At 47.8% G+C, this 14051-nt stretch overlaps 1 protein-coding gene across 10 annotated transcripts in view; it reads left to right on the top strand.

The window, feature by feature from the left end:
* The window catches only part of BICRA (BRD4 interacting chromatin remodeling complex associated protein), a 132341-nt gene that overhangs the window by 80893 nt on the left and 37397 nt on the right, over positions 1–14051 (top strand). For all 10 annotated transcript variants that reach the window (XM_063937861.1, XM_063937859.1, XM_063937858.1 and 7 more), the window contains 2 exons: positions 11024–11069; positions 13639–13681. In XM_063937861.1, coding sequence (XP_063793931.1) covers positions 11024–11069; positions 13639–13681 — 89 coding nt within the window. The remainder of the gene's footprint in view (positions 1–11023; positions 11070–13638; positions 13682–14051) is intronic.

Raw genomic sequence — 14051 nt, 5'->3', positions numbered from 1 at the left:
ACACAGGGAAAAATACAAAACAGTATATCCTGTGGAACACTATATATGGTATATGGGACACTGATGCATTTAGACCCCCAGGGCACAGAATATAGTGATAGCAATATGTGTGATACACACAATAGAATCCACATAGCAGCTAATGGCACACACAGTCACAGGTACAATGCAGAAATTATTACATATAAAAAATAACTGCACTGGACTAGCAATACTACGTAAAGATATGTATGTGTACAGATATAACAATGCACAGTAACCACAGGATGTATGTCACAGAATACTTGTACTAAATATTCATATAGAAGTGCACTTGTTCCTAACTAACGCAGTCTAAACGACATGTAGAATACTTAAGTGTCCTGTAAAAGCACAGCGCTGATGAGACAGGCGGCTTTACAGAGGAGACAGTGCCCAGCAGTGCCAGGATCAGCGCAGCTCTGTGAAATGGCGCCCAAACGCTGACAGGGAGTGAGGGAGAGAGATGCAGCTCCAAGAACACCTGATGTAGATGGTGCCTGGAGCTGGGGGAGGGGCTACAGGTCAGCGCCTTATCCCCTATGCTGGACTATGGAGCCTATAATAAACGGATTTTAGTAAATCTGACCTGTGCTCCCTGCCCTGGTGGATTTAGTGGGGTCCCTGCACGGCCAGTGTCCACGCCAGCAGCGCGGTCCATCTCCTGGGACCGCGACCGGATCGCACTTTCAGCGGGTCCCACCTGGGAGACCCTCTTACCTCCTCCCTGAAGTGCGGCCACGTGATCCAGGAGAGCGGTGATATGTGCCTGATGACCGGAGCGCCTCCGCTACACGTACCCGGCAACCAGGGCGCGGGAGTGTGCAGCGCTGCTGGGGGAGGTGATGGAGCCGCAGCACAGAATGTCAGCATGACATACACAGCATCTAGTGCCTGTGCTGTGGCCCTTGAAGTCTTTCTTCTTTAAAAGCTCTTATTAGGGCTGCCTAGTGCAGCCCCCCCCCCTGTTAGTTAGTTAGGCACCAACTTACAAACAGTGCCTGGAGGCGGGGCTGTAGAGGAAGCGGTGCGGTGCATCCTGAGAACAGTCAAGGCTTTAGCCTGTTGGTGCCTCGGATCAAGATCCAACTCAGCACCCTGATGTTATTCCCTGTGGAATACCAGTGTACCCTGCTGCAGAAAGGATTGTTTAGTGAGGGAGAGTAACTGTAACTGTAGTATGAGAGGATGAACTTGAAATGGAGGAATTCACCTTTCCTCCAGAGGCATTTGGTAGTATGGGTGCATTTTTGAAGGGTGAATTTAAAGTGCTAAGGTTGAGGTTTAGAATGGAATAGCTGGACAGAAGGGATAGGGGCAGCAGAGTCTAGGGTGGTGGTGTACTGTAGGTGTGGTTTTAGGAGAAGCCAATTTCATTGGGACAGGTCAGGGTGGGGAAAAAAGATTCAAGTGAAGAGAACAAAATAGCGTAATCAGGAATATTGAGATTGCATCTGGTCAGGGTAGAGTTGGGCATGGGGAGGCGTGCAGTAGATGAAACGTTGCGCAGAAAGAAAGAGTTGAATAAGTCAGAGCACAATGATGGGAGTAACCGAAACAGTGGGTGGGGGAAGAGGTCCATTGTGAGAGGCTAAAGGATCAAGAAGTTTGATGGACGATGAGTCAGTGGGGTTGTCAATGGGGATGTTAAAAGTCACCTAGGATGATGGAGGGGGGGTACCTAGTGATTAGGGGCGTTTTTTCAATCCCGGGAATTGGGATTGAAAAATGTGCAATCCCGGGATTGAACGGTCATTCAAATTTCCTCCCACCCCATGCCTGCCCATTTCAAGTCCAGATAAGAAAAAATAAAATAACATGCTCACTATGCAGTAAAGCGGTCCAGAGGCAGACAGGAGCACAGTCTGGCGGCATCCTCCTCCATTTAAGATCAAGGCAGGCGGTCTGGATGGCAGCTGAAGATGCAGCGGGCCGCCGGAGAGAAGATGTGTGGATGCGCAGCATGACCTTGCTGACGTCACGCCGCGCACAGCAGGGCAGCCGGGGGCCGCCCTCCTCCATTTAAGATGACAACAGGCGGGCTGGAGGGCAGCTGAAGATGCATCGGGCCGCCGGAGGGAAGATGTGGGGATGCGCAGCGTGACCTCGCGGGCGCCACGCCGCTCGCAGCCGGGGACGGGCAGCGTCTGATGCTGAGCCAAGCGCTAGTGCTCAGCAGCGCTGCCCGGACAAAAAAAAAAATTAATGCACATGCGCAGTTAGATCCCGGCATTTTTGGCCTCAAATCCCGGGATCCCGTTGATCCCAGTATTGGCCACCCTATTGGTGACACTCATCAAACGCTATACACATCATAAGATTATCTGTCCAAATAGCAAATGTTGACAGTATGTATTTGTGTAGATGGTATAGATACGGATGTAATTATGAAGATTCTAGTGAGGTCACTGGCTGGTCTCACTTTTTGTGTCAAATATTCTGTACAATTTGAATAACCATCTGTACATCTTTATATTTTTGCTGATCTTGTATTTTGTATCTCTTATACCCCTTTCACACCACACAAATAACCCGGTATCGACCCGGCATATTGGCGGGTCGACACAGGTCAGTGTGCGGTGTGAAAACGTCATGTCGGATCTCCTGGGTCGCCTGACCCGGTAATTCAACCCGGGTTATAAGAAGTGTTATTCCCGGGTTGAATACCGGGTCAGTGGCTCTGTAAACGGATTCCCGGGTCGAGCCGATCCGGGACCCGTTTACAAGATGGGGAGATGCGGCGCTGAGGTGAGCTCATCTCCCAGCGCCAGCTCCACCCCCCGCCGCTATGGAAACCGACCCGGCAATATGCTGGGTCTGGAAGCCAGCGGAAGAGGTAGGAGAGTGTCCAAAGCCGGTTCCCACCCGGGAAGGACCCGTTTCTAATTCCCGGGTGGGATCCGGCATTTGAGATGTGAAAGGGGTATTATATATTTTCTGTATTTTTTGCATCAAGAAAGAAATTACCGTATATACTCGAGTATAAGCCGACTTTTTCAGCACTTTTTTTTGTGATGTAAAAAGCCACCTCTGCTTATACTCGAGTCAGCGTTATATGCCCCACAGTGCCAGGTGTGCCAGATATGCCCCACAGTGCTAGATACTTACCCTCCGTCGCTCCCGCGCTGTCGTCTGAAGGAGGGACACAGAGCGCAGTGCGCTGCTCTCCTGTGTCCCTCCTGCATCTCCGGCGGCAGCGGCGTCTGTGTAGTAAAGGAAGTGCACGAACCGGCACTTCCTTTAACACACGCTGCTGCCGCCGGAGACGCAAGAGGGACACAGGAGAGCCGTGCGCTGCGCTCTGTGTCCCTCCTTCAGACGACAGCGCGGGAGCGACGGAGGGTAAGTATCTAGCACTGTGGGGCATATCTGGCACACCTGGCACTATGGGGCATATCTGGCACACATGGCACTGTGGGGCATATCTGGCACATCTGGCACTGTGGGGCATATCTGGCACATCTGGCACTGTGGGGCACATCTGGCACTGTGGGGCACATCTGGCACACCTGGCACTATGGGGCATATCTGGCACACCTGGCACTGTGGGGCATATCTGGCACATCTGGCACTGTGGGGCACATCTGGCACTGTGGGGCACATCTGGCACTATGAGGTCTGTGTACGGGTAGAGCTGCATTTCCCACCCTAGGCTTATACTCGAGTCAATAAGTTTTCCCAGGTTTTTGTGGTAAAATTAGGTGCCTCGGCTTATATTCGAGTCGACGTATACTCGAGTATATACGGTACATGGAAATTCTTTAATAAAATTTAAAAGAAAAAAAAAATTCTGTACAATCTTTATGGTTGGAAAGAATGTCTGGTAATGTATTGGAGCAAATGACAGTTGACCATTTGCTCCCAAACACTGGAAAACAGACAAAAATGATTGTTCAAATAAATTGGTTAAATCCATTTGAGTTAACCATTTTATCTGAATGACAATTTTTGGCTTTTGGGAGTAAATGGATGATTATCTTTTGGTCCCATACATTACCAGATTTTTGCTCCAACCAGAAAGATTGGACAGATAATCTTATAGTGTGTATCCAGCTTAAGGAACTAATAGAGAGTGGAAGGATAGAAGGGGAGAGGATGGATTAGCAAGGTATCCGGACTCCAGGTCCACACCAATTGGTCGAAGCACCTTAGGCCGATACCTGAAATAGGTCAACATGGAAAAAGGTCAACATGAGTTTTTCAAATTTTTTCTTCATTTTTTTAAACTTTTTCATACTTTACGATCCAAGTGGACTACAATTGGGGATGGTGACCTGTGCCGAGCGCAGTGGTAGCGGAGCGAGTCACCTTGCCCAAAGCATGGCGAGCGAACACACTGCACTAATTGGAGTTCCCGGTCACATTAACGGAGAAAACGACACAAAAAACCCTCATGTCGACTTTGTTTGTCGACCTTTTGTCCATGTCAACCTATTTCAGGTGTCGACCTAAGGTGTGTCGACCCTGAGTCCCAGGCCGGATTAGCAAGTGGATGAGGTGTAGAGGTACTAGGAGGGGGATCAGGTTGGAGAGAAGAAAGATACCCCTTTTACACTGACAATTTTATCCCGGGATTTTGCACGTGAACGCGCATCATCCCGGGATTTTTGTCAGTGTAAAAGGGTACACTTAAAATTTCCCGGGACGAGCATCCCGGGATTTCAACCCAGGTCTCGACCTGGGTTGAATCCGGGACCATCCCGGGAAGCTGTGCAGTGTGAACAGGTATATACCGGGTCAAGGTGACCTGGCACCCGTTCCCTGCATAGGAGGAGGCGGTGCTTGGAGAAGATTATCTCCAAGCTCCGTCTCCGGTAGAGTCAGCGGTGATGTCACAGACCCGGCAATATGCCGGGTCGGCCCGCTAATGTGAACGGGTCATTCCTGGGAATGTGTCCCGGGACACATTCCCAGGAATGACCCGAGGCTGCGAGTGTAAAAGGGGTAAGAGTGTAGAATACTAAATTATACCCCTTTCACATCGCACAAATAACCCGGTATCGACACGGCATATTGCCGTGTCGACCCGGGTCAGTGTGCGATGTGAAAGGTCCTTGGTCGTTTTAGCGGGTCGCCTGACCCGGTAATTCAACCCGGTAAAAAAGAAGGGTTTTACCCGGGTTGATTACCGGGTCAGGTGCGGTGTGAATGGGAGCCGTGTCGATGCGACACGGTTCCCATTCACAGCATAGGGAGAGGCGGCGCAGGAGATGAGCTCATCTCCCGGCGCCGCCTCCACCCCCGCCCCTGCTGCTGCTCCCTCCGCTGCCATGGCAACCGACCCGGTATATTGCCGGGTCGGAAAGCCAGCAGCGGAGCGCAAATGCCGGATCCCACCCGGTAAGTACACGTTTGTCTTACTGGGTAGGATCCGGCATTTGCGGTCTGAATGCGGTATTAGAGTATAACCAGCTTCCCAGTGAGTTGATAGCTAAAAAATAACCACAGCTTTGAAGGTGCATGTCTCCAGTCATCTGAGAGTTATGAGCTGAAATAGTTAATTGCTCATTCTTCATTTACCCTCCACTTTATGTACCTTTTTGCAAAATTGAAATATGTATTGCGTTTTTTGCAAGGCTTTTTGGAAGTTGTTTTATGGGTATTTGGAGTTGTCATGATTTGCTTAAAATAACCAAATAGAGTGATTCTCTGCAGAAAAGATTTTGTGTGCTCATCCAGCATGAAAACGCTGCCTTTTGGTCCTTTGAATAATGTCCTCGCAGGCGCATGAGCTGCCGGCTGCCGGAGCATCCATAGGAAAGGCAAGTTTATAACTCTAGGCCTCATCTGCCTGGTATCCTCTGCGTTGCGTGACAGTCCTGATAGGATTTGAATATTCTTTGTTCCAGTCTCTAGTGCGTGGGTAAGATTCCTGGTTGGGCTGGATATGGACGAATACCCCGTTTATTTCAGTTAGATCTTCATTATCAGGGCATTGGGAGGTAATGGGAATCCTCTCCCAGTGGGAGTCTGCTCCCTGCTGATTACCCAGAAGTCTGCAGAATGCAGCGCTACACCCAGGACGAGCTGTGACTCCTGCATGTAAGGGAAGGGCTCTCCTCTCCTGGATGTGATGGGACTTTCTCCTCCTCTTCTCTCTGATAGTTTGCAGCTTGCAATGCTGCTGTGAGGGGAAAGAATCTGTGTCTGGGCTCTTCAAAGAGGGAGGGGGGGGGGGGATGTGTTTTCTGTTTGTTTCGGAGAGCTGGCTTTCACTCTGCAACTGTCTCAGTGCCGCAAACTGAATAGCGCTTATACTCCTAAAGTCCAAGGTCCCAGCGCTGGGAGATATAGGGGCATATGTACTAAGCCATGGAGAGTAAACCACTCACCAGTACGCTCCTATCAATGTTCAACTTAGGCCCCAGATTTATCAAGTCTTGTAGAGTGATAAATTGCACGGTGATAAAGCGCCAACTAATCAACTCCTAACTGTCATTTTTCAAACACAGCCTGTAACATGGTAATTAGGAGCTGATTGGCTGGTATGTTATCACCCTGCTATTTATCACTCTCCAAACTTGATAGATCTGGGCCACAGTCTGTAACATGGCAGTTAGGAGCTGATTGGCTGGTACATTACCTCTCTCCACTTTATCACTCTCAAAGGCTTAGTACATCTCCCCCCAAAATGATACCAACTGTGCAGTATCAGGCACCTAACCGTGGCTTATTATGCATGTATCTGCCATGGGCTAGTGCTAGGACCCTGCACTTTGTACATTAATGCAAACATCTACCCCAGGACTCTACATTGCAATATATAGTCATCTTCCCCAAGCTGGGTACTATTAGGTATCTGCAGTGTGCATACATCTGCCCCAGGCTGGGTACTGTTAGGTCCCTGTACTGTATAATGTACAGACATCTGCCCCAGACTGGGTACTGTTAGTGCAACAACCTATGTAATGTACATACAACTGCCCCAAGCTGGGTATTGTTAGGTCCCTGTACTGTATAATATGCCGACATCTGCCCCAGGCTGGGTACTGTTATGTTGTTGCACTATGTAATGTACAGACATCTGCCCCAGGCTGGGTACTGTTAGGTTGTTGCACTATGTAATGTACAGACAACTGCCTCAGGCTGGGTACTGTTAGGTTGTTGCACTATGTAATGTACAGACAACTGCCCCAGGCTTGGGTACTGTTAGGTTGTTGCACTATGTAATGTACAGACATCTGCCCCAGGCTGGGTACTGTTATGTTGTTGCACTATGTAATGTACAGACATCTGCCCCAGGCTGGGTACTGTTAGGTTGTTGCACTATGTAATGTACAGACAACTGCCCCAGGCTTGGGTACTGTTAGGTTGTTGCACTATGTAATGTACAGACAACTGCCTCAGGCTTGGGTACTGTTAGGTTGTTGCACTATGTAATGTACAGACATCTGCCCCAGGCTTGGGTACTGTTAGGTTGTTGCACTATGTAATGTACAGACAACTGCCCCAGGCTTGGGTACTGTTGAGTTGTTGCATTATGTAATGTACAGACATCTGCCCCAGGCTTGGGTACTGTTGAGTTGTTGCACTATGTAATGTACAGACATCTGCCTCAGGCTTGGGTACTGTTAGGTTGTTGCACTATGTGATGTACAGGCATCTGCCCCAGGCTTGGGTACTGTTATGTTGTTGCACTATGTAATGTACAGACATCTGCCCCAGGCTTGGGTACTGTTAGGTTGTTGCACTATGTAATGTACAGACATCTGCCCCAGGCTTGGGTACTGTTAGGTTGTTGCACTATGTAATGTACAGACATCTGCCCCAGGCTTGGGTACTGTTGGGTTGTTGCACTATGTAATGTACAGACATCTGCCCCAGGCCATCCTGGATTATACTAGGCCTCATGCTGAGATAGGGTAATGCTATGCCTCTGCAGTTTGCACTGATGTATAAAAATCGGGCAAAACCCATGTAGTTCCAGGGGAGGTATTCAATTTATATATTGCGCCCGATCTCCCATCTAAAGCGACTGGAGATCTCTGGGCGATATTCAGTTGACCCTCGTTTTCGCACCCATCATAGTCTGGTTTAGCTGCGTAAAGCAGCTAAACCCAAGTAATGGGTGTGATTGCGAAAAGTCCAGCTTGGGCACCCAAACGGGTTAATTTTATGCGCGTTTCAGCTCTCCTCCCCCGGGGGTAGTGAGCTGAAATGATATCGCGCCAGTCAGCCGAAATAACTGAATAGCTGCCGGCGAACAGGTGCGGGAGGTGGCAGGAACATTTGAATACCTGTACTCTGGTATCTGCTTCAACCTGGGTAATGCTAGGGTCCTGCTCTGTGTAATATACAGAGACTGCTTCAACCTGGGTAATGCTAGGCCCTGCTCTGCATAATATACAGAGATCTGCTCTAACCTGGATAATGCTGGGACACTGGTCTGTATAATATAGAGAGATCTGCTCCAACCTGGTTAATGCTAGGTCCCTGCTCTGCATAATATACAGTGATCTGCTCCATCCTGGGTAATGCTAAGGCCCTGCTCTGTGTAATATACAGAGATCTGCTCCAACCTGGATAATGCTGGGTCCCTGCTCTGTGTAATATACAGAGATCTGCTCCAACCTGGGTAATGCTAGGGCCCTGCTCTGTGTAATATACAGCGATCTGCTCCAACCTGGGTAATGCTAGGGCCCTGCTCTGTGTAGTATACAGAGATCTGTTCCAACCTGGGTAATACTATATACCTCTGCATAATATACAGAGATCTGCTCCAACCTGGATAATGCTGGGACCCTGGTCGGTGTAATATACAGAGATCTGCTCTAACCTGGGTAATGCTAGGACCCTGCTCTGCGTAATATACAGAGATCTGCTCCATCCTGGATAATGCTGGGACCCTGGTCTGTGTAATATACAGAGATCTGCTCTAACCTGAGTAATGCTAGGGCCCTGCTCTGCTCCAACCTGGGTAATGCTGGGAGGACCCTGCTCTGTGTAGTACACAGAAATGTACTCCAACCTGTGTGATGCTAGAATACTGCACCATATTTGCCCCAGTCAGTGTTTTGGTATGGTTCTAGATTGTGCATTATAGAGAGATCTTCCCTAACCTGAGTAATGCTAGGACTGTCTAATATACAGATATCACTTTTGGGATGTCTGCGGTCGATGTTCCAGTGCCAGTCCTCCTGAGTGGTGTCGGTATTCCAGCATCTGTCACATGACCGCTGTCATACCAATTGTCAGGATGCTGAACGCATCCCATCTGTCCCAAGCCTGGTAATACTAGGAACCTGCTCTGTGCAATATAGAGAGATCTGCTATAACCTGGGTAATTCTAGGAACCTGCCCTGTGCAATATACAGATATCTGTGCAATGATAGAACCCTGCTCTGTACAGTATAGGGATCTGCTATAACCTGGGTAATGCTAGGACCCTGCAATGTGGATTACACAGATATCTGCCCCAATCTGTTTTATGTTTGGTCTCTGAAGCAGATATCTATATAGCAGAGAGCAATCTGTGTAATGGTACTGGGCTACATTGTGCAATATAGAGATCTGCTCCAACCTGGGTAATGCTAGGACCCTGCACTGCAGTATACAGATAGCCTCTCTAATAGGTGTAATGCCAGGAACCTGCCCTAAGCTGTATACAGATATTTGCTCCAGTCTATGTAATTCTACTGTGCTACAGTGTGCAGTATAGAGATCTGCTCCAACCTGGGTAATGCTAGGATCCTGCACTGTGCAATATACTGGCATTACCCCATCCTAGTGTGTGGTATGATGTCAGTACTGTGTACACTTCCTCAGTATACTGTGTAGCACATTGTCACAGCTGATTGGCAGCAGTCTTCCTGTGGGTATCTTACAAGCCAATCCCTTTGTTAGCCGTTCAGTAGTACAGCTGTAATGCACATTGCACAGCACAGAGCTCCCCTCTTCCGGGCTGGTTACTGAATCCTCCTTGGCCACTGCCCAGCCATGGCTGCCAGCCAAATCTCTCATCTTCCAGAACAAAGTCACCTCTCACCTTCCAGCTCCCAGCCATTAGCCAGGCTGTGTCCTCTGATGTCACCACAAACTGGCCACAGAATTCTCAGTGGAAGCTGAAGATGTCTTTTTTGTTTTTATTAACATGTAACACAGGGAGCTGTGACTTCTCCTGTGCTATGCGTGGTGTTCGGCAGCACGGGGAGGAATACGTATGCCGTGCTAGCATGTAATGACCGTTTTCTGCACTGTGTTTTTCTGGTGCATTCAGCAATTTGCATCTTTTATTAGATATTGCTTTGCAAGTTCCCAGTTCTAATTTAGCCTACATGTTATCAGAGCTGTTTATTTTGTTATTGACTGCTGTAAATGGCACGTTTCTAGGGCACGGAACAGATAGATAAATGTAACATTTGTATGGTAGAGGACAGAACTATATATTATGTACAGCTTGCTGAGGGGTGGGATCACCACCACTGCGCTTCACCTGATAGGATAAATGTCTACCAAATAGGAGGCTGTGCTGCAGTTGTTTGAGTAGACGCTCTTGCCCATTTATGAGAAAGCAGCTATCAATGTACTAACCACTGGTGACATCACAGAGGTCACACTCATAATAATAATAATAAGAGACAACCTATCTTTATAGGTTTTGCACAGGAGGTGGTTCATATAGTTTTATTTAGTTTACATATGGATTAATGGGGAAGGTTCATATATTAGTATACATGTGTTCTAAGCCTTGGCCGTAGAGGGACAAAGGGGGTCTATGCACTAAGCCTTGGCCGTAGAGGGACAAGGGGGTCTATGCACTAAGCCTTGGAGAGAGGTAGTGGAAGGAGATAACATACTAACCAACCAGCTCCTATCTGTCATTTTCCAAACACAGCCTGGCAGTTAGGAGCTGATTGGCTGGTACTTTAACCCTCTCCACTTTCTCTTGCTCCAGCTCTTAGTACATAGTCCCCAAGATCTCCTACCTGTGTATTAGAATGTGTGCCTTGCCATGTTTCCTTGTATGATATTCCTAATTCCATGTTTTTTTATTATTTTTTTGTAGTTGACATGGACGATGAAGATGGCCGATGTTTGTTAGATGTAATTTGGTGAGTAGTTGTAAGAAGGTGGCCGCTTTGAGAAAATCCCCAAATATTTATGTATCTGGTGTCTCAAGTTTCCTTTTCCCACTGTATTCTGTTCAAACATTGCCAAGTGCCCCTTTTTCAACCAGATTCCCACCAGTCGCTGTTGTGCCCAATTCATATTCCAGATTCCCACCAGTTGCTGTTGTGCCCAATTCATATTCCAGATTCCCACCAGTCGCTGTTGTGCCCAATTCATATTCCAGATTCCCACCAGTCGCTGTTGTGCCCAGTTTATATTCCACATTACCACCAGTCGCTGTTGTGCCCAATTCATATTCCACATTACCACCAGTCGCTGTTGTGCCCAGTTTATATTCCAGATTCCCACCAGTCGCTGTTGTGCCCAATTCATATTCCAGATTCCCACCAGTCGCTGTTGTGCCCTGTTTATATTCCACATTCCCACCAGTCGCTGTTGTGCCCTGTTTATATTCCACATTCCCACCAGTCGCTGTTGTGCCCAATTCATATTCCAGATTCCCACCAGTCGCTGTTGTGCCCAATTCATATTCCAGATTCCCACCAGTCGCTGTTGTGCCCAATTCATATTCCAGATTCCCACCAGTCGCTGTTATGCCCAGTTTATATTCCATATTCCCACCAGTCGTTGTTGTGCCCAATTCATATTCCAGATTCCCACCAGTCGCTGTTGTGCCCAGTTTATATTCCAGATTCCCACCGGTCGCTGTTGTGCCCAATTCATATTCCACATTCCCACCAGTCGCTGTTGTGCCCAATTCATATTCCACATTCCCACCAGTCGCTGTTGTGCCCAGTTTGTATTCCAGATTCCCACCAGTCGCTGTTGTGCCCAGTTTATATTCCATATTCCCACCAGTCGCTGTTGTGCCCAGTTCATATTCCACATTTCCACCAGTCGCTGTTGTGCCCAGTTTATATTCCACATTTCCACCAGTCGCTGTTGTGCCCAGTTTGTATTCCAGATTCCCACCAGTCGCTGTTGTGCCCAATTCATATTCCACATTTCCACCAGTCGCTGTTGTGCCCAGTTTATATTCCACATTCCCACCAGTCGCTGTTGTGCCCAGTTTATATTCCACATTTCCACCAGTCGCTGTTGTGCCCAATTCATATTCCAGATTCCCACCAGTCGCTGTTGTGCCCAGTTTATATTCCACATTCCCACCAGTCGCTGTTGTGCCCAATTCATATTCCAGATTCCGCCCAGTTTATATTCCACATTCCCACCAGTCGCTGTTGTGCCCAATTCATATTCCAGATTCCCACCAGTCGCTGTTGTGCCCAATTCATATTCCACATTCCCACCAGTCGCTGTTGTGCCCAGTTTATATTCCACATTCCCACCAGTCGCTGTTGTGCCCAGTTTATATTCCACATTCCCACCAGTCGCTGTTGTGCCCAGTTTATATTCCACATTCCCACCAGTCGCTGTTGTGCCCAGTTTATATTCCACATTCCCACCAGTCGCTGTTGTGCCCAGTTTATATTTCACATTCCCACCAGTCGCTGTTGTGCCCAGTTTATATTCCACATTCCCACCAGTCGCTGTTGTGCCCAGTTTATATTCCACATTCCCACCAGTCGCTGTTGTGCCCAGTTTATATTCCACATTCCCACCAGTCGCTGTTGTGCCCAGTTTATATTCCACATTCCCACCAGTCGCTGTTGTGCCCAGTTTATATTCCACATTCCCACCAGTCGCTGTTGTGCCCAGTTTATATTCCACATTCCCACCAGTCGCTGTTGTGCCCAGTTTATATTCCACATTCCCACCAGTCGCTGTTGTGCCCAGTTTATATTCCACATTCCCACCAGTCGCTGTTGTGCCCAGTTTATATTCCACATTCCCACCAGTCGCTGTTGTGCCCAATTCATATTCCAGATTCCCACCAGTCGCTGTTGTGCCCAATTCATATTCCACATTCCCACCAGTCGCTGTTGTGCCCAGTTTATATTCCACATTCCCACCAGTCGCTGTTGTGCCCAGTTTATATTCCACATTCCCACCAGTCGCTGTTGTGCCCAATTCATATTCCACATTCCCACCAGTCGCTGTTGTGCCCAGTTTATATTCCACATTCCCACCAGTCGCTGTTGTGCCCAGTTTATATTCCACATTCCCACCAGTCGCTGTTGTGCCCAGTTTATATTCCACATTCCCACCAGTCGCTGTTGTGCCCAGTTTATATTCCACATTCCCACCAGTCGCTGTTGTGCCCAGTTTATATTCCACATTCCCACCAGTCGCTGTTGTGCCCAGTTTATATTCCACATTCCCACCAGTCGCTGTTGTATAGCTCTAATGGCCATAAATACAGAGAGATACTACTTTTACATATGTTCATTCTGGTGGGCACCCAATCTTCCAGTCACTAGTGTGACTTCTGGTAGGTAACTAGGTGACCTGGAACTACTGGCAACTTTGGGTGGGATCACCTCTAATCTGATAGTGGGGGTAAAACTTTAATTAGTTCCCACCCATTGCAAATGTATTACATGCATCTAAGTGAGGATTATTAATGTAATCTGTGATTTGTTCTCTTTGCAGTGACCCCCAAGCTCTTAATGACTTTTTACATGGATCAGATAAGGTGAGTGCCTGCTACTGGATACATCAAACATCGCTACAAAAGATTTCTATAAGCAACAGAGCCTGTACAGAAGCAATGGAGAACTGTAGCAATAGGAGTGTGCAAAACCTAAACCAGTGTGTGCTAATGTCCTTCCCGCACTCATTGCAATTGTGCAGCAATAAACTGATGTTGGGCTACGTTCATATAAGAAACTTGCCTGGCAAATATATTTTACAAAACATTTTTAGTAATTGACATCTTTCAATTAATTTTCTACATTTTTTAAAATGCATCTGCAGTAGTTACTTTCTAGCACCACCTGTGTGTGTGTGTGTGTGTGTGTGTGTGTGTGTGGGGGGGGGTTGGGGTGTTTGTCAGCCACTGTAAC

Source organism: Pseudophryne corroboree, chromosome 8 (genome assembly GCF_028390025.1).
Source record: "Pseudophryne corroboree isolate aPseCor3 chromosome 8, aPseCor3.hap2, whole genome shotgun sequence".
Classification (NCBI taxonomy): Eukaryota; Metazoa; Chordata; class Amphibia; order Anura; family Myobatrachidae; genus Pseudophryne; species Pseudophryne corroboree.
Note: the sequence above shows the minus strand (reverse complement) of the source record. Positions and strands in the feature narration are given on the sequence as shown.